We start from the raw sequence: 21634 nt of genomic DNA on the forward strand, positions 1-21634 counted from the left end.
TTGGCTTTTTTTTTTCCTTTTCAAGTACTACTTGGTTGTGTTCCAGATGAGACCTTGGTTGACATGTCTGTTAAGTGATTGATGTAGGACTTCCTAAAGAAAGGAATATTTCGGTAAATCTAAAGGTGGCAGAGGTCTCTTGAGTCTTACCACTCTAGTAGAAGTGAATTCTACAGCCACGCAGCCAAGCAGAGGTTATATGCTGCTATATATGCTGCTAGCAGGTTTCATTGTTGACGTTGTAAGGTGAAAAGATGTCAAATGTCCCTCAAATATATTTTGGCAGGCAGTTGTATCTCCTTGTTAGTCCATTTTAATTGTGAATCTGTCTATTCCTATGTCCCTGGTGACAGAGATTATAACTAATAATTCCTATTTGCACTCCAAATTTAGCTTCCTGTTGAAGGCAAATAATAGTCCAAAGACAGAGATGTGCCTGTCTTACCAGCTGAGCTAAAGCAGAAGAGTGGCTACTTAAGAAAGTAGTTTCCAAACTATTGTTGCACTCTTCTTTATAATGAAACACTGCTTTTTCTTTTGTCTACCAAACATTTACCAGATAGTGGAGAATGGCTGATGTTTTTCCTAGCCAAAGTGGCTATTTTAGTGCAATAATTTACCTCAGGAATGCAGAAAATAATAAGCTTAAAAAAAGTTTAAATGAAATTGCTGAATATTAGCATGGATGGATCTTGAGTGCTGATCCTGTAAAGGTTCAGGAATTTCAGTGCAAGTAAGAGATTGTTTACCCACAAATCTCTATCTGCTTGTGTGGACAATTTATCTTACCCTTCAAAATAATCCTTGTGCCATACTAAAAGCCTGGCTAGATGTGAGGTTATAATTAATTTACTAGCTGTGGAGGAAGTACAGCCTCGACATGCTGGAGAAATGGCCTGATGGTTCAACAAGGAAGAAGTCCAAGGTGAAGTCCTGCACCTGAGGAGGAACAACTTCACTGTTAGGGTGACCAAGCACTGGTACAGGTTTCCCAGAGAAGTTGTAGAGTCTCTATCCTTGGAGATATTCAGAAACTGTCTGGAGATGGTCCTGGACTGCGGGGAAGAACCCCACCAGGGATTCAGACCTGAGAAGGCGGAGGAAGAAATGCAGCCGACTCAGTATGAGTGATAAAGCATACTTCAGTTTATTAATAAGTTGCACACACTTATATAGTCCCTTAGATAATTATGCCTACTAGTCATTCAATAATTGGAGAGAATACCTAAGTAGCCCAACCCCCCTTGCAGTTTCTCTGGTATGCAAGCTCCTCTTCTTCCCAGAGCTAGTCCCTCAAGGTCGTTTACTGAAACTCCTCTTTGCCTGTAAATAACCCAGATTACCCTCGGTCAGTACTTTTCCATCAGCAGTTTCTGACTCTTGCTCACCGAGGCCTACCAAGGCCTACTCATACTGACTAGAACAAGCTTTCCTGATACAGCAGATCACTGGACCCATGCCCCTTTTCCCGTAGCCATTCCCCAACAATTCCCCCTTTTTCTTTTTGGGCTAATAATACATCTTTGTGAAAAACAGATTCGATAACTTTGACACACATATTGCGGATACAAGATAAACAACAGATTCTAATACTTAATATAATAACGATAAAGATAAAACCGACCAACATTGGCCCTAAAAAGCTCAGCAACCAGCTTGGAAATCTTAGCGAAGCCCACCATGCTCTAAAAGGATCGTCCTCTACTTGTAACTTCTCCACGTGATCCCGCAACTGCTTTAGTTGTGACTGAATGGACTTGCTGTGATCAGAGATATTAAAGCAACGCATACCATCAAACTCTTCACACCCATGTCCTTGAGCTACGCAGCTGTCTAAATAATTCCCTCAAGCGCGGTTGCCTAACATCTTTGATCTGCGCATCTTCAATTCTCTGCAAAACGCCTGCCACATACAGAGAATCAGTCACCACATTAACAGCCTCATCCTTCCAAGTCCCCATAGCCCATACCACGGCAGCAAGTTCAAGGGTCTGCAGCGAATCCTCTGGAATTGCCTCCAGCAAGTGGTGGTGCCACTCACCGTTGACGTTCCAAGTAATGGCAGCCCTTCTAGATTTCTTGCCTGCATCAGTAAACGGTGGTCTGGGCCTTCTCAAGGGGCGACTCACTCCGGAGAGGCTTTTGCATCCACGATGGTTAAATCTGCCCCAGTGTCCAACAACATAGACAGTAATAAAAATTGGCCCCGACATTCCAGTCGCACGGTTGTATTCGGTCGTCGATTCATGGGCATTGTCAGCAATGCTGCAGGTCCTGTAGATCCAAAACCCTGATCACCTCGCTCCTTCCGAGACGCTGTTTTCATGTCTCTTGTCAACTGCATTAGCGGTATCAATTGCGCAATTCTGCTGCCTCGAGGAATATGGATAGGTGGAAACAATGTCTGAATCATGATCTGTATGACACCCGTATAGTCTGCATCGATAAGTCCTGGAATAATTGTCAGTCCCTTCATGCTGCTTGAAGACCGCCCTATCAGTAATGCACCCTGTGGTTGACCGTTGATCACTAAGGGCGCTCTTACTGTTGTAGCTACACGTCGCGGTTTGGAGTCCGTTAAAGTTATTTCTACTGCGGTTGCCAAGTCCAATCCGAGGCTCCCTCTCGTGGCTGGCTGGAGGACACCTGCAGGTTGCGTGGCGCTGGTACTGGTTCCTCCTGACTCGCTGTTTGTCGCTCCGATGTCGCGACTGCAGGAGCTGCCATTTTTATCGGGGCGCGGCGGCTCGACGCGCTCATTCTCCCATTTCCCGAGTAACATGCTTCTGAGCTGTGGTTGGTCGATCTGCAGTTCTCGCACCACACTCGAGTCACTCTGCAGTCTCGACGGATATGACCCTCTCGTCCGCATCTGAAGCACTTATTACTTCTTCTCCCCTCAGCAGTACGAGGCCGGCTTCCAGCTTCCACAGCACCAGCACGGAGCGGAGCTAACGCAGCAAAGGCTTGTTCTTGAAACTGCGACTGGGCTGCTAGAGCTTGTTGCTGGGCCTGCAGGAGGTCTTTCCCTAACCTATCCATAGCTTCCACTAACATAGCCTGAGGCCCTACCGGAACCCTGCTCATTCGATCTAACATCAACTCAATCGTAGCGTCTGCTGGCAACGTTATTAGAATAGACCGAGTCGCTTGATTCGCATTCTGAACTGCACACTGCCTCAATAACGCTGCTCTCATCCACTCAGGCACATCCGCCTGCTCTATGGCCGTGGTAACTCTGTCTATAAATTGTGCGAAAGGCTCCTCTCTACCTTGCTTTATAGACATATAGGAAGGCGCTGGCTGTGCCGTCTTAACCTGTTCCACCGCTAGCCTCGCCGTTCGCATTGCCTCAATACACCTATCTGGCCCCATCTGTAATTGGGCCCGTACTTCCAGGAACGGTCCTGTACCCATCAACTGCTCTACTGTAACGCCGTTCAACGGGTCATTGGGCCCCCTTCTTTGCTGCACCGATGCCTTGCAAAACCGCTGCCAGTGCGCCTGCCACAACAACAGCTGCGACTGCGTCATAATCATCCTCATGATCACCTTAAGGTCCTCCGGAACTAATACCGTACTTCCAAACACATAATTCAACATCTGCTTAGTTGGCTCTCCATGCAAACCAGATTCCGATACCGTACTCCTAAGCTGAGATAACAACTTCCAGCTAATTGGACTGTACCCTGCTTGCATGTCCCCATGCTGATCCCTTTGAAACATCGCTGGAAACGCTAGAGGAGTAAAATCTCCAGCTTCTGCTGCATCTTCCATGATCCTTCTCCAATTAAGCAACGTAGGACAACTACCCCGGTTTGATTTACCCGTCTCTTCCTCCTTCTCTGGCTCGCTTGATTCATCCACCCTACGACTATCTCCCTGCTCTCTTGTTTCCGCTTGTCGCTCTGACCTCCCTTTTTCTGCAACCTTAACTGTTTGCCAGCAAGGTGGATTAGGAACCCGACAATTACTAAACAACAAATCATTCGTCTGCGGTGGTGGTGCAGACCCCTCCGAAAAGGACGATATTCCAGCATCTAGTGGCGGAGCAGACGGCTCCATCCGACCTAACTTCTGAGACGCAACCGCTGCCAAATTTTTCTCGACCTTATGCCTCTTAATATTATTTATAACCTCACGCCACGGTTTCATTAACTTTTTCGCTGTTTTGTCCTCATCTATCACCATATCCCACAACACATCTCCTAATTTTCTCCACTCCGCTTCTTCAAATAACGACTCCGAATCCTGAAAACACCCCTTAGCTTTCCCTGTTGCTACTAGACCAGCTAGCTGTTTAACGCAACTATGATCCACCCCCCGCTTTTCTAAAAAGCTTTGCAATAAATCTAGGGCTACTTCTAAATCCATGCTACTGTTATTTATAGCCGAGCACGGTACCTCCTCCTGCGCTTTAAAGACCTCCTTGCAGCCCTCCTGTAGCCCAGTACGGCGAACTTCACTCGGTTCAGGCGTCGGAGACGATACACCGCAGCACAGTGTTCGATCGCTCTTGCCCGCCGGTCGCTGCTCCCGGCGCCGTTCCTTTCCCTATCCGCCACTCAAGTCCCTTGTTCGGGCGCCAAATGCGGGGAAGAACCCCACCAGGGATTCAGACCTGAGAAGGCGGAGGAAGAAATGCAGCCGACTCAGTATGAGTGATAAAGCATACTTCAGTTTATTAATAAGTTGCACACACTTATATAGTCCCTTAGATAATTATGCCTACTAGTCATTCAATAATTGGAGAGAATACCTAAGTAGCCCAACCCCCCTTGCAGTTTCTCTGGTATGCAAGCTCCTCTTCTTCCCAGAGCTAGTCCCTCAAGGTCGTTTACTGAAACTCCTCTTTGCCTGTAAATAACCCAGATTACCCTCGGTCAGTACTTTTCCATCAGCAGTTTCTGACTCTTGCTCACCGAGGCCTACCAAGGCCTACTCATACTGACTAGAACAAGCTTTCCTGATACAGCAGATCACTGGACCCATGCCCCTTTTCCCGTAGCCATTCCCCAACACTGGACAGTGAGATCTAGGTGATCCTGCTTCAGCAGAGGTGTTGGACCAGATGATCTTCAGAGGTCCCTTCCCACCTGAACCATTATGTGATTTGGTGGAAGAAAAACTTCCTTCCCTGATTTTTTTTTTTTTTTTTTTTTTTTTTTTGATGGTGCTCTGGACATTCTGAACTATATTGCATCAGCTGATACTGCAAAAGATGGTACATACCAAAAATGTCTGTTTTTTTAAAAAAACCTATCTGATGTTGAGATTAAGGGCCTGAAAGGTTATGTCTTCTTTAGAAGGCAATGTGAAAGAAAAAATGAAGCATTACAATCAACACTTTTTTTAGAACACAATGCAAATCAAAAGAGGGAAAATTTAGATAGAAGAAACAAGGAGCTAGTGAATGAGAGATGAAATAAACCCATAGTTAAACTGCTGTGCATTGCGCCACAAAAGCATGGTGGTATCTTTGCAGTTGCATTTTTCAGGGTTGCCTGTTTTGAGTGCATGTTTATGTTGGGGTGAAATGCACATATCCACCTTTTTCTATGGATGCCTGGAAGAGCTTTGAGCTGTGATGGGTGAAGATTTCTCTCCCACTGTTTAAGTTCAGACTCTGGATTTACTCTCTGTAATTAGGAGGTCTGCTCCTTTCTTGTATCTTGAGGGTATGACTTTAGCAGCAGCTTCCCTGCTAGTTGTATGTTTGATAAATTTTCTTCAAGTAATGAAGAGAGTACTACATTTTAAGAATACATTTTTAAATTGCATCTGCTTTTAAATTTGTCCTGTTCATATGAAGAAATTAAATAGTAGGACCTGCTTTACTAAATGTGCCATAGAGTTATTGTAAAGTGGCTGAACGTTCTACACATTAGAATATTTATTTCTTACTATATTTGTTCAGTTAACAGTTTATTAATTAGCTAAAAGCTACAGAAAGGTACCATTGTTATTCAATTAAGAATAAGCCAGTGTTCTGTTTAAGAAATGCTTCCAAGATGAGTCCTCACCTGAAGAATACGTGAATTGAATAAGTTCATGCTCCTGATGCAATGAAAAGAACTTAATGATATATCTTAATAAAGACCATTCTAATAATTTGTATTTTTCTGTTAACAAATATTTCAACTTCTAAATGGCTCTCTGCATTATGGCTGAGTATGACCATACCATTTCAGGTGCTTTTTATATAGTGTCTTTTAAAGAGAACCCCTGTATGATAAGTTAGACATGTTCCCTGGTAAGAGTTTTACTGATGAAGATCGGTGCCCGACTGCATCTGGAATTTGTTTTTAGTATGGAGCGTTCTTGTCTCTTTGGAAAGAGGTAGTGTGGAACACAAAACTGTGTCTGTTTTTGAATACATAACTTTTTAAGACTGCTCTGTACACCTGGATGGAAAGACAGAGCCTTCCCAGTCTTGATTTATGAAGGTAATAAAGTGATTGCTGCTGCTTAAGTGTGTCTTGACAGCAATGAATTCATTGGGGGACCCTAAGCTCTTCTGAGACAAATTGAGTCAGGTCTCATACCCTTCAGAAATCTTCTAATTTTTCAGATGCTTCCCCATTCTTTCTAGGCTTGTTTTCTCTGAATTCAGATGTTTTCCCATGCTTTGTTAGTTTTTACATCCAGTGGTTTAATCTGGTTTTCAAAGAAAAAACGTCTGGTCTGTTTCTCAGTCTACTATAATAACTTCTGCACTTGCTGGCTCGTTTTAGCCACCCTTCTTATAAGGATGGAACTTTCATACATTGTCTTAAGTCTGTTGATAATGCATAGGTGATGGGAGCTTCAGAGGAGGAAAGGTTGCAGCGGAGTTTAGCAGTTCTCTTTGCAGTGGCTTGCCAGTGGCCTCTTGAGGTATGTATGTTCTGGTTAATTAGCAAATGTGATTTGGAACCAGCTGGTTCAAAGACACAGAGAGCTGACAAGGCTGGTGTGTGTGGCAGGGAGAAAGGGACGTGTTAGAGAGAACTGAAGGCACGGTGACAGTGGTGTTTAGGGGAGTGTAGGTGAGGAGTAAAGGAGAAGATTGGTGTGAGGTTGCTGCGCTAGGGGAAAAGCATGTGGCAGATGGCTCTGGAAAGAAGGAATTTATTGTTTCTCAGCTACCTCGCAACATGTGCACTGCCTTGTCTTCAAGAAGTTCTGAAGTTTTCACTTGCATGTTGTCTCTAGTCTTTTGTGTCTCTTTCACAAACTACACAAAAATGTTGTTTCAATGGTGTAGAAGTCTATCCAGTAGTTGTTTTAAAGCATTTTGTCACTTCCCTGTGGAGTTAAATATAGCTGGTTGCAGATCCAAGTTATAGCTCTTCTGCATATGTATGTATATATGTATAAAATCAGAAGATTAAGAAGCACTACTTCAGATTTTTATATGCTTTCTTTCTAGTGGCAACAGAACCCTTGATAAAAGCAGTATATACACTATACCAGCAAAGGAATCTTCTCTTTCCGGTTCGGACCTTGCTTTTGAAATTTTTTAGCAAAGTTTACCAAAAAGAAGATTTGAGGACTCAAAGAATCAGGTAAAATCCATTTGCATATTCTTTTTTCATTTCAACATAGTATATTTATTTCAGAAGTTAGAATACTGAATCTCTGTGTAGATATTGTAAAGCTTCATTCTGAATCTGTTTTGGCACTGTGTCACTGAAATTTGAAAGTTCAGGTTCTCTGTGAGACTGAGATTTGTGTTAGCTTTTTTGTCTTTTTTTTCTTAACATAAGTACTAGATAGATCTTAAGGACTTAAAATTTAACTTGAAGTACACTGCTGCAAGCCCATTGTTACTGGCTGTGTGGTAGTCAGTAGATGTGTCAAGATTGTGCAGCTATAACCATGGAGTATTTCCACTACTTCAGCATGAGGTCATGGATTGGCGGCTTAGTGCCAGTGGTAGTTCTGGTAGTGCCTGTCTAGCCTTTTGTACTTATTTTAAGAAAAATATTATTTTGTTGTGGGTGCATGCTTCCAAAGGGACTAGGTTTAAGAAAATGTTCTTGTCCTTTTGGGTTTCCAGTTTCATGCATCTATTAGATATCTGACTTGCTTCAAGTAAGAGGGGAATATTCTCTGTTACTCTTATTACACTTTTTCATCATAAGATTTGTCCAAATTGTCTCCAAGTGTTAAGTTTTCCAGGAGGTATTTTTTAGCCAAGTCGTCTGATTCCAGCTATGTAAAATCCTTGAGCACAGATGAGGGTGCATCAATCCTACCTCATTTGAGAACTGCAAAGGGACATAAGATCATACCCTTGATACCTGTTTCTGCTGCTAGGTTAAAATCAAACCTCAGGGCCTCCAGAAGTCATGACATCCACTAGCAGAGTCGAGCTTTGGGAAAACTATTTTCTTGTGCAACTCTAGACTTTGCTTTGTTAAATTTTATGTTGTGGTAATGCCTGAGTACATGTAATTGGATCTACAGACAGAAATATCTAACACTGCTCTATGAATATTATAAAAAGTATAGGGAATTTGAAAGATAGGAAAAAGGCTTGGGAATATCCTGTTTTCCTCCTCTTTTCACACAGAGTGAAAAAGAGATCTTTTTCATTCTGACTAATTTCCCTGAGGTTACATAACCACTGTTTTCTGTACTTTCCAGGAAGTCTTGAGCATCTCATCCAGTTTGATGTGGTCATCGAACTGTCTAGAAAGCTTTAATTTTCTATATTTAGACATCACAAATGGCAGCTGTTTTCCTGCTGTTCCTCTTAGTCTACATTGAATTGTGACATTTCTAGTAACAGAAGAACGAAATCTCAAAACTCCTTTGCAAAAAGGATAATTGCACTTATGTCTGACAAGACATTTTAAGACTACGTAATGTTGTGTACTATACTGATCCATTTCTTTCCTTTAGGACCAAGTGTTTTGTTGTTGTGTGGTTTGTTTTTTGGTTTGGGTGTGTGTTGTGGTTTTTTTTTTTTCTTTTTTTCATTTCTTCAATATAAGGACTGTGCAGTAGATCCTGGATGACATTCATGTTATTCCATTCAGTTTGATGTCATAGCTCCTTCAGCCCTCCTATGACTGCTGGACTGCTGTCCTCCTGGTTGTGTGGTTTTGTTTGTTTGTTTTCTCAGAAGCTTTTCAAGAGCAGTCTGAGAGGAGCAGAATTCACGTTGGAAGATCTTCCAAGGGCATTTAAGTGAAGCTGTTTATTTTTCAGGTGTATCTGTTTCAAAGGTTAGGTAGGAGCTTTTGGCTTATTGTTGCTTCGTGAAAGAAAACTTGATTGATTTATCACAAGGTTCAGAGTTAATATTTCAGTCTTGATTTTAGTTATATTGACCTCTAATCGCTACACACATGTGCGTAGTCATTGTGTATATCTATGCATAGTGTGTGTATACACCTGCATGTATATATATACACTGGTAGAGACTTAAAAGGCTATTTAGCCTCACAGCCTGCCTTCAACACAACGATGTGAGATGCTATAGGAAGAAGGCAAGAATAAGTTTTCCATAGTACTCTAAGCTTCCAACCATTTGAAGCCTGTACTTCCTCACTGCACAGAGCTTCTGTGTGTTTAGTGTCACTCAGTGGATGTCTTTTTTCCATGAGCTTTTCTAGTTAGTCCTTGGACTGGTCTAAATAAAGAGCAAGTGCAGCAGCCTCTGGCAAGGAGTGACAAAGCTCAGCTGTCTGAAGGCCATCTTTTCTTTGTTTTGATCCTGGCTCCTTCTAACTTCATTTGATACCAGCACCCACTTCTTCTGTGAGAAGAGAAAGCAAATACTTTATTCCCATCCACCACTTGCATGTCAAGTTATTTGAGACCTCTGTTGAGCCCACCTCAAACTTACCCACTTCAGTTGTCCCTTCTTCAGGCTTTTCCTGCTGTTAAACAAAATTAATCTCTCTATGCAAAGTCCTCTCTCATGGATACTTAGTTTCCTCAAAATGTTTTTGGTGAGGGATTTTGTCAGTCCTTCTGAAAACTAAATAATTTTTATCATCGTTATGCTACTCTTGTTGACACCTTCGAAGACCAACTCTGAACTTCTTGATTTACACTTCGCAGCTTCTTTCATGTAATCATTATTTTAGTAGTAAGCTGATTAAATGCTTCTGGTGTATAAATGGCACTTGATTTGATAAACCAGGATGTCATAGAAATTGTAGCTGCTGTAAGATAGAGTTGGTCTATAACATTGTTCCAGTTTCAGCTAGAAAGGATAAATAAAAGCAAATCTATAATGAAGGTTGTCAAGCTTTAAAGCTCAGCAGCAAAGATGTTTAAAGGAAAAACAAAACAAACAAAAAACCCCACAACAAACAAAACAAAAAACACACACAAAACAAACCACCAAACAAACAAAACCAAACCACCTAATTAGTGAAGTTTCCTGATTACGAACAGGCAGATTGATTAGAATAGAGGAGGAGGTCTGGAGAATCAAGTCATAAATACACATGAAAATTTATCTTGGGCTAGGGAAGAGCCTGGGAAGAAATTAATGTCCAAGTTTTTTGCTGTTTCTTAGCCAGCTTTTAGGGGCTTTTTATGGTAAACAGGACTTACAGAGAATAGAAAAAAAGGAATTGATAAACTGGTTTCATTTCTGTTTTTCTGACAAGCAGGTTAGAAATAACAATTCCTAGATGTCAAGCTGAATGGTTCTTTTCATAGGATGTGAAAACCATCATGCTGTAGTGTAAGGGCAAGAAGTGAGTCTGAAATTAGGATGAATTCAGGTCCTTCAATATAAATATCTTGTCACATATTTCAATAAATACTATAAATTGTATAAAACACAAGGAATAGTCAGAGTCATCAGATTTGGAAACAAAAGTGCTGTAAACAAAATTGCATTGAATGCTGTCAAATGAATGCAAAAGAGGGGGATTAGGTAAATTTTATTCCAGAGATTTGGGAGAACTGATGTGTGAAAATGCAGATAGTAAGAACTTTGACTGTTACCTTTAAAGGCAGGTAATGCAATCTGGATTTGGTGTAAAAGATGGAGTCTCACTTAAAGAATAGGACTGTCTACAATGGGATACACAGTACATAGGTGACAACGGAAATGGTAAAACTGAAGAGTCTGCTTATACAGTTCCTCAGAGCTCTCTTGAAGCTAAACTTCATGTTATCATTAATGACTGGGGCACAAAGCAGGGGCATGCCAATAGAAACTTTCTGGTGACATACAGTTCAGAAGCATTATCTGAACAGAGGAAATGAGAAACCAGAAGAACTGGATTACCTGAGGGAATGGTAGAAGAAGGAAGAGGTATATTTATATAAAACAAAAATTGATGCACTTAAACTAACAGGATTTTTTTAAATCTAAAATTGAACCAGGCAGTTGCAAGCAATAATCCTGTGGTCTGCCTCCTTCTGTATGCTGCCCCACTAAGGTTGTGGGGAAAAAGTGTGATTTTTTTTTTTTTTTTTTTTTTTAAAAGATGCGAAGCTGTAGCAGAAGATACATGGAAGTATTGTAATCTTTGAACAAGATCATGTGATACCTCATTCAGTTGACTTGTATTTGTAGTGACTTATGCCCAAGAAAACCTGAATTGTAAGACCTGCAGGGGGAACCTAAGCTATAAGGACTCATTCCACTCAGGTTGGAATTGGCCGAAACACTTCAGTTGTATTTGCTTGAGCATCTAGGTAGAAAGCTAGACGTTCTAGCAGAACAAGTAAGATCTTATGTAAAAAGCCTCTTTAAATTTAGCAAGTGAAGAATCTTATCAGCTGAATGTAGTGAAAGCCGTGGACCAGATGGATATGCAGGGATATACCTGAGAAAGTTGTCCTGTGAAAGTGAAGCCATTGTTTGTCATCCACGAAAAGCCTTGGTTGATGTAGGAGGTTTTGTATGGAAAAAGACAAATCTGTCTTGAAGAGAATCTGAGGAATTTCAGGCTGATGAGCCTCAGCTTGGTCCCTGGAAAGATCATGCAGCCTTTGCTTGGAATTAATATCTGAATGTATAAAGGACAAGCAGGTAATCAGGAACAAGCTAGCACGTAAGAGCAAATCATGCTTTGCCAACGTCATAACCTTCTGTGATGCATGGCTTCATGGACAAGAGGAGAGCATCTGACACAACATACTTGGTTAATAAGATGGTTTGGTGCTATTGCCACCAGTTCTAGTTTTTCATTCTGCTTTAAGAGGTATCTGAATTGGCAAACAAGGTGACAGCAAAGGTAGAATTGAATTTGAAGGTCTAGCCTAAAGAGTAATAGCTTGATTGGGGGATTCAGTGGTATTGAGGGTGTAGTCTCATGGATCTTTAGCCTGACTCATAACTCATTAAAAATAAACTAATAAAACTAATGATAGAGATGTTGCTTTGCCAGCATACAGTCAATTTCCACAAATACTTTCTGAAAGAGTTGAAAATATGCAGTGCCAAACCTATGGATCAAATACATACTTCTGATGTAACTGCAGTAGCACACCAATATGCTCAAATCTTCTAGTGAAATATTCTCAGCAAATCACAGTATTGCAGTTTATTGTAATTTAATTGTACATGACATTAAAGCACCTTAATAGTCAAGACTGGAAAGAGTTTTTGGGGTTTTTGTTGTTTTGGTTTTTTTTTTTTCCCCAACTAATTTTCCCTCTTTCTTTAGAAGTCGAAGTAAAGTGTTGTCTCGTTGGTTGGCTGGCTTACCTCAGCAACTTGCTCTGCTTGGCTTGAGAAACCCTGAGCTTTCAAATCAACTGATTGATATCATTCATTCTGCTGCTTCCCGTTCAAACAAGGAATTACTACAAAGTTTACAAGCCACTGCTGCTCGAATATATGGTAAGACTTTTACACTACAGCATAATTAATTTTGTCCATCACTTGGCAGGGAAGTTGCAATATGTGGAAAATACTGGTGTTTCCTAGGTGGACATAAAGTCTGCATGGGGGTTGTGGAGGTTGATTCAGTCCTTTACATAGTAAAGGTTAAAAGAAACAGAATCACAGAATTGGTTGGAAGGGATTTCAAGGGTCATCTGGGCCAACCTGGCTTGGCAAAAGCATGGTCTAAACAAGATGGCCCAGCACCGTGTCCAGCCAAAACTTAGAATGTCCAATGTTGGGGAAGCCACCACTTCCCTGGGGAGACTATTCCAATGGCCGATTGTTCTCATCATGAAAAATTTCCCCCTTGGGTCTTGTTGGAATCTCCCCGGGTGTAACTTGTACCCATTGCCCCTTGTCTTTTCCATGTGACTCCTTGTAAAAAGGGACTCCCCATCTTCTTCGTAGCCACCCTTTAAATACTGGAACATGGTGATAAGGTCCCTTCCTAAAGTCTAGTAAAGGATTAAAATCTTCAGTTCAAGTTAGCAGAACATTAGTCTGACAGACTAGAAGCTTCAGGTTTTGTGAAATCTACTTCTGGTGGTATCGCACTGCGGGCTCTTAGCTAAGTAAGAGCAGCGAGGAAAGAGGAGGGGTCACTACAGGATCGTTGCAGCATTTTGCATGAGATGTGTATGCTCTGGAATTGTCACAAAGTACAAAAGTTTTTGTGTATGTAAAGACAATTTTAAGTGTCAGCGTGATGACCGTGTGTGTGTGTGTGCCGGCAGATCCGCTGGACGGGACACTGGTGCTGCTGCCGGCGGAGGCCCAGCGGCGGCTGGTGCAGCTGGTGTACTTCTTGCCCGGCCTGCCTGCCGGGCTGCTCGCCCACCTCAGCCGCTGCTGCCTCATGGGCAGGATGTCCTCTGAGCTGGCCGCCACCCTCATCGGGATACTGCGCATGAGGTATGTCTGGGAACGTCTGCTTTAGTTGGCTGTTTTTGTTTTTGTTTTTTTTTTTTAAAAAAAAAAAACAAAGAAAGTGTGAAAGTTTAGTCATTAAGCATGAACTTTGTTACTGGTCTGCACAAAAAGTCAGTGTAACATATGAGAATCGACATCATGAGGAAAGCTAATCCTTCCATCAAACTTCACTTCTAGCCTTTCACTTCAGCTCTGTCTCTACACTGACCAGTTTTCTCCAATGCTTGGTAACAAAATCATATCGGTTACCTGTAAAGCTACGTGGTATTGAGCACCTTCTACCCAGAATGTCATCATTGGTGGTCTTTGTTCTGGCACTGGTTGCAGCTTTTCCTCGTAAATACTTTGACCTAACTCTGTTTGTAGTAAAAAAAACAACCAACCAGTGTGTGTTCTCATGTTCTGCTTTCTTTCAAATTTTTAAAACTTGCTTTTCCTGTAATTACCATGCTTAATAGCCAAATCATAGTTGCTAGGCAAGTGTCTTGTTAGAAATTATTCACGCTCTTGTTGGTTTTGTCCTGGCTTGAAAGAGGGTAAGTGTGTCTGTAAAGTCAGGGAGAGATCCTGCTGTTCCGCTGGAGTGAGTGGAAGGCTTGCTGGGATATCACAAGGGTACTTTTGCTTTGCTGCTTCTGAAAAAATACACTTGCTTTTCTCCGTTGCTCTATATTGTCAGAGTTTAGATAAATAAACAGGAATTAAGCTTGTATAGATTATACTTTAAGTGTTTTTTTTTTCTTAATGCTTTTTGGAACTTAAACATAATTTTATTAAAATATTACATGACACAGTGTACTGTCAATACAGACCTGTTCATATTAGCTGTGTAACGTATGAATAGGGTCACTAATGTATGAAGTGATGGTATGTATAGTATCCTATATACCACTATAAAAATGAAATTCTATCTAGTTTTGGGAAGGTGGACTTCAAATTTTATTTTTAAAAAAGTGCCCTTCCATATACTGGAAATTCAGTGGCAAACCATAACCATGTCAAAGACAGTCATTGTAAGACCTGAAGTTTTTAAAGATTATCAGAAAGCTGCAGGTGGGCTGTGGGCATTTGATCCTTTTGGTAGAAGATGCAAGAGATAGCTGAGGGGACGGTGTTCTTACCGCAAGTAGGTTATGTCCTGACAAAAGAGGAGGGGGAACAACTTTTCATTTTTCGAAGGTGCAAAGAAAGTCTCTTGATGTTAATTTATGGTATTTGGAACATATTTTAAATTAAGTTGAATACAAAGATTGTGGATTATCCACCCAAGAAGTCAATCTGAAATAACTATGTGGAAAAAAAGTACTGACATAGTTACACCAGTGCAGTTTCTTGTATTGATAAGCCCTAGCAGTCCTCCTTTCTGGAAGATTACAAGTTCTGATGAAAGTTGGAGAAGAGGTATTACTCTCGACTGAGCATTATTTTTGTTTGAAAAGGCTGTTTCCAGTTCACTGAGAATAATCAGTGTTAAAAACAGAAACTCGATCAGTTTTCTTTAGAAACACATCTGAAAATAGTACAAGTCTTTGGAAAGATCTTTTACAGACCAGGTGAATGCAATAGCATTGAAAATCATTCTCACCTATATAGCCAACTTAAACTTCTAGTACAAGTTTTACAGGACTTGTCAATGACATATTTTTAGTTGTGGCTCAGCTTCTTAGTACATAGGTGAAATCTCTTTTGTGAAAGACTGCCTTTTTTTTTTTTTTTTCTTATCATCATGACCATAGACATTTTTATCCTAAACTTCATTAGGATGCCTTAAAGAATTAGAGAGCTGAGATGATGTCGGAAATGTTAGTGGCTGTTGAGAGGGATGCCCTCCCCCGAAAAAAGTTGTTTTGGCAACTTAAGCACGCAAAGATAGGGAGATAAGTAACAATATTAACTTCTCAAGAAGAGAAGAGTCTGATTATCTTCTTCCTTGGGAAAATGAGTTGTGCAGTTAAAGAAACCGTAGTAGGTTTTCTGGATATGAACCTTAGCTGGGCTTTATGAGCTTCGTAACCGGTCATTGCACACAGGGTACATGAACTTATTTTCCAGCTCTTATCAGAAAAGCCAAGCTGGATTATTGTGTCCAGTTTGGTGACTTGCTTTTAGATAGTGATGTGGATGAACTGGATTGAGTTTGAAGGAGAGCAGACAAAAATACGATCGCCTGTAAATTGTGATAATGGGGAATGACTGACAAATTGGCACTTTTAGGCAAATAAGGCTGGGAAGGAGGGGAGAACTTGTCTTCATGTGCGTAAAAGACTCTTGGAAAGGGTTGGGAGAATGCATTTTTAGCTGGATTAGAAGTATAGACCTTAAATGTCAGGAAAAACATTTGGTTTGAGTGCTAGCAAAATTTTCCCAAGGTAGAGCTACATACAGGAATAGGCTTTGTAGGAAGGCAGTATAAATATAATTCATAGGAGATACTTAAAATCAGGTTGGACAAAAGTATATCATGGATGGTAGAAGTAAGGACCTGAAGGAAGTAGAGCAACTAGGTAGCTTTTGTTAGTCATTTACAGCTCTTGTGATGCTCAGAGTTAAACTTGAAAATTTTTGAAATGAACAAGTACTATAGGAAAATGTATATCTCATTTCACAGTTCTGTTCCACAATCTGGTTCATGGGACACTTTCTGTAGTTCTAGATGATGATAGTTTTGCTTAAAGAAATGCATACAAGTCATTCCATAGGAAGACATCCTTTATGAGTAAAACTGATGTTGTCAGTAGATGGCACTGTTTTTCTTCCAGTAGATTCATGTTCTACTTGGTGAGGGGGGAGTTTTTATAAAATTTCTTTTCTTCTAAGCCACCTGCTTATCTGTCATGCCTTAAATAGATTGCATTCAGTAGCATCAGAAGCTCACTGCTGTATTTGGTAATTGTTTTTAATTTCTTTAAAAGACTATATTTCTGCATTATTCTTGACTGGCAGAGCATGTGTGTTCTTAGGTGCATCGGAGAATGCACATACATACCCATGTATATTTGTCAGAAAGGAGCTATGTTAAGGTGGATTTGATGAGAGTACATATGGATGATAATAAGACTGTTGCTGTTATTCTGGGAAGAATCACTATAAGCTCAAACTCATAGCTTTTCATGTATGTGTGTAAACTATAAAAGATAGTAGATAGTAAATGTATCCAGATGGCTTAAACCACAGCCTTGTGATGATATCGGGTGGTAGCATTAAATTATAATTATTGCATGTTCACTTCTAGAATTTTTTGTTGATTAGAAATGAATTCTTAAGACATTTCGAAGTTTCAACTTGTTTCTTTTGCAATGGTGAAATGAATAGTCAGGTTGTCTGCAGGAGTCCACAAAGTGAGCCATGGTGGGCTCTGTGTGTGCTGAGAATCAAGATGGTGTTGATGGTATTTCTGTGTATAATAGGAAGGTTTCTGAGCATGGGAAGTGGTTATCAATACTGGTAAATTATTACTAGGATGCTTCCTGTTATGCTTTTGGTCCATATTCACTAAAGCTTTACCAGTTAGTACAGGCCAAGGACCATTCTGAAAACAAAGCTGAAATGCAACCACTCTGTGGCAAGTGATAGTATGAACATGGCCAGACTTAAGGTAATTGGTGTGTGTGCCGAGGAGCAGAGCTTGCTGCTCTTTGGCTCACTGGGACTGCTGCAGCTGGTGAGTATCAGGGACAGAAAGTGTTGTCTTGGCTGAATTTCTCTGCTGTTGTCCAGTGCCTGCCTTGCACCTACTGTGGGGGATCTGAGACGTAGGTAACTTCAGTGAATCCAATCAGAGTTTTGAGAGATGGAAATCTGCCAGGGTTTTGGAGTATAGGTATTTCTCCCCTCTCCTGTTCATACACCAACAGGTGAGGAAAGATGTGGAGCAACCTGAGTGAACCATCTGTGACTTCAGACGGAGAGAAATGAGAGGTGGTGGCTCCTTGGAAGGTGATTAATTCCCTGAGTCAGCTTCCAATTCTAGCCTCTGAGTTTAAATTTATGGAGACAAATAGAAGGGTGTGGGAAGTATTTTAGGTGGTTCACCAAATCTAAAAGACTTTTTTTTTTTGTGATACTACTTAGATTTATATATTGAAATGATACAGTGTCCCACATTTCTAAAATAATTGACTTAAGTATTTTTAATTATTTATTGGAATAGCTTGTAAATACTCGAACAGTAGTTCTCTAAAGATGAACGGCTAAAGTGTTGGGCAGGAATATGTAATGTTTAATGTGAGTGAACTGTTTGATTTGAAATTCCAACCTTAGCTTCATCTCAGTGGTGGAATTCTGAGGATGTGGATATGGGCAGAGGGACAGTTCTATCCAGGAAATGAAGAAATGTATTCATCATGGATTGTCTAGTAGGGACTACAGTCAAACTTGAGCAGTATTATAGGTAGAGCTGGAAAGAATTTTCAGCGTAATCCCTCTACTCCTACTTTCTACACTCGTAGGGCAGATAGGCTGCTTTAGAATGGTTTTTAAAGGACTAGTAAGTTATATACTTGTCTTTTTGAGGACTTTTTGGAAGACGGGCTTTGAGGCAAATCTTTTTGTCAAATGTGGAAACATTTTAGATGTTGTAAACTCACCTTGTTGTATATGGTAGATTGTCTTGTTTGTCTGACAAAAGGGAGGTCATCTGTTTATATACAAAAAAAAATCTGTGTACAGTAACAGTGGCAGAGGAACATCATTTGTCACCATTTGTTAGGCTCAGTGTTTTTGTTTGCTAGTTCTTAGTGATTTTGTGGTGATTGAATGGCAGATACTCTTGCAAACACATTTCTTTTTTTTTCTTTTGTATAAGGTAGGTTACTTAAGATAATTAATACATAATCTGAGCATTTCTATGAGAGATGGATTATTAAATGCAGATTATGAGATTATGTCAAATAATAAACTAAAAAGCTAGATTGCTGACTTCATGGGAAAAGTTCTCTGTCTGTTTGACATGTCTTGAGGTACAAATAAGGAAAACCTACTCAGTATAATTACATAAATGCAATTTATTTATGTGCCTTTATTTAGTGTAATTACATAAAAGCAATTTATGTGCCTTATTTATGTATAATAGTTACGGATTTTTTTTAGAATTTTTAATGCATTGCAACAGAGTGTGTGGAAATTGTTTCACTGCAATATGGAATTAGATAATATTTCACAGCCCAGATAAAAAAACAATGGGAATTAATTTATGGCATTTCTCTCTTGAAGTAGCGTGTCCACAAATGAGCTCTCCAATGGCTTCAAACAGCTACTTCTTATTCTTGTGGGGCTCTTTCCCTGCTGGGATCTCACAAAGAGCTGTTGTTTCTGTTGCTGTAGAAAATGAGAAGGGTGAGAACCAGATAAATAAAAGCTGAGTGCTCTCTCCCAAAGAGACATAAATTATGTGGGAGTTCCCAGGTTTGAGATAACTCTGGAGGTAATTTACATTCTGCTTGTCATCACTGTAAAGGGACTCCTTCCTTAAGAGGTAACGCCTTTAAAATATTCTGTTGCTTTCCAGGCAATAATGAGGGAGCTCAGCTGGCATCTCATCAAGCAGCCGGGGATGCTCGTGGGTTCTTGCTGTCCTCGAGAATATGGCATTTAGAAAAAAGGAGGATGGTCGTTTTAACGTCTGTTTAGTATAAGATGCAAAATTCTGTGTCTCCAAATGTGTTACCCAGATATGTTTTAGGGTCATAGTAGAGTTTAGAGTTTTCTGTAGATACTTCCGTTGTGAGTAAATACTGCTTTTGCTTTATTTAGTCATCCTAGTTACGTGATCTGCAACCTTTGACAGTATAGCTTGTGGAAGCACAGTGAGAATGCAGAATGTAGGTAACTAAGAGCCTATATTCTGCTTCATTAAAGACTTATTCAATGCATTATTGTAGGCAAGAAAAAAATTATATTCCCAAAAAGTATTTGCAATCTGGGGAGAACCTGGAAAGAATATTGTAACCCATTATTGTAAATAATGACACCGACAGAGCAATTAAATACAGTAATTCTCATACAAATGCAGTGTGGAAAAGGTTTAAGAACAGTATTGGGGAAAAAAAGACATAATTTTTTTACTAAAATAAGAGAAGTCCTTATTAAAAACAAACAAAAAAAAGGAAAAGAAAAAATAAAAAAAATTACTTTCAGGTCATTACAAGTGGTGCTATGGAAAGTCAACTCAATACACCTTGGAGAATAAGAAAAGCACACCTGTGTAGGAAGGTGTAGTAATTATGAATAGGTTGCAAAGAAAAATGTAAGAGTAGTAAGGTCTGTGTTCACTGTGAAGTGTTTTTCTGGCTATATTTTCACACCCCTGAATTTAGAAGAAAAATGAAAGAGAAGAGTATTTAAAAGTTAACGAATGCTTGAGGCACCTTTAAATATAAACAGTGTGCTTTCAAAAATGCTGGCACTTCCCTGACTGGATGCTGCTGAAGATGAAAAGTGAAAGATTGATCTTTTTCCTTACTGCAAGATCAGAAGGGATCCATGGTGGTTGAGAATCAGATCCCGGGGTGGGTTACAGTGCATTCCTTTATCTGGATCTTGTCAGCAAAGTTCTTTTTCCTTGCTCGCTATTATGTCAAGGTCTAGGACTTGAGCGAGGGAGGTGGCTAAGCCTGTGTTTAGGACGTGGCCCTCTAAACTTGTCCCCAGGTGGTTGGTTGTAGTTTGATATTCCTAACCAAGTGGAAAAGAATTATGTTGCTGCACTTAAAATTGCACTAGTCAGTAAATGCCATTTGCTCATTAGTGAATGTTTCTTCCCATTTGTGTTCTTGTTTATAATGTGTGAGTAGTTCTTTTCTTCAGACAACCTTTGCAACCATGGAGCAAATGAGTAGCGGACTGGCTTACTTTTAACAATGCATAGCTCAAATTGTTGTTTTCTTAAAATAGGGTTCATATTTTTCCCCAAATCCCTGGTAATTCCTTGCAGATGTTTATTGTGTTTTGCCACATCTTCAAATGGAAACAGTTGATCCTTCCAAAGAGATAATGAAAGTTAAAACAAAAAACTCATATGTAGGCATTAGATTGTTAGTATGGTAACCTGTTAGAGGAAGATAAAAACTCTTCACTTGCTCTCAAAGTTTATGTTCAGGACCTATGCTACCTCAAGCTGAGTTGGTGTGAATGATGAGATGGGTACAGGGTTGGAGAAGTACTCAAAGATCTATTTTTTTTTTTAAAGTGATTTCAACATAGTTTTTGACAATGTTGGTTTCCTGTCTCTTCAAGAACTGATATGAAAACCAAGAATGCTGATCCTCCTCAACAATGTAACATGAAACTGATTTCATTAACTTGATGCAGGAACCTGGGTTTATAGTTTATTGCAGTTGCATTTCAATTTGACAAATTATTGTTCATTAAAGCTAGACAGGAATAAACTATGCCAAAGCTGAGATAAATATTGGCACAGTACTTTTGAGTGTTTTAAAATAACATATTTTACAGTAGTGCAAGTACGTGGGGGAAAATGTTTTGTATTTTTCTTCCATAAAGGTACAACAGTCCTAGTATTGTACTTGCACATGGTTTTGCTCCTTCCAGTGTATATTGTTGTTTATACATGCATAGCTCCTGAGAATGAGCACATGGGAATGTTTGGGGTATATGGTAACATACTTTCCAAGATCTTTAGAGTAGCTAATTCCAGAATTCTTCCATTACCTCGTATGTGACAGGGGTTTTAAGCGTAAGCACTGTTTTAGATGGTTTTCAGACATTGCTGCTGCTAGTTAGGCAGCTAGGTGTTTGTGTAAAACATGACATGTTCCTAACAGTCCTGTGAGGAGGCAGACTAGAAGACACACCTGTACAGTGTTGTCCTAGTGTGGTTTTCATTCAGCAGAGCAG

The 21634-nt window shown here is 40.1% G+C and overlaps 1 protein-coding gene across 2 annotated transcripts in view; it reads left to right on the forward strand.

Moving 5' to 3' along the window:
- Positions 1 to 21634, forward strand: part of TEX10 (testis expressed 10) — a 63937-nt gene that overhangs the window by 16694 nt on the left and 25609 nt on the right. Inside the window, exons 8-10 of one of the 2 annotated variants that reach the window (XM_065627694.1) lie at positions 7412 to 7547; positions 12630 to 12805; positions 13585 to 13762. In XM_065627694.1, the coding sequence (XP_065483766.1) occupies positions 7412 to 7547; positions 12630 to 12805; positions 13585 to 13762 (490 nt within the window). The remainder of the gene's footprint in view (positions 1 to 7411; positions 7548 to 12629; positions 12806 to 13584; positions 13763 to 21634) is intronic. The other variant, XM_065627695.1, reaches the window with a different exon arrangement.

Source organism: Caloenas nicobarica, chromosome 2, assembly GCF_036013445.1.
Source record: "Caloenas nicobarica isolate bCalNic1 chromosome 2, bCalNic1.hap1, whole genome shotgun sequence".
Taxonomy (NCBI): Eukaryota; Metazoa; Chordata; class Aves; order Columbiformes; family Columbidae; genus Caloenas; species Caloenas nicobarica.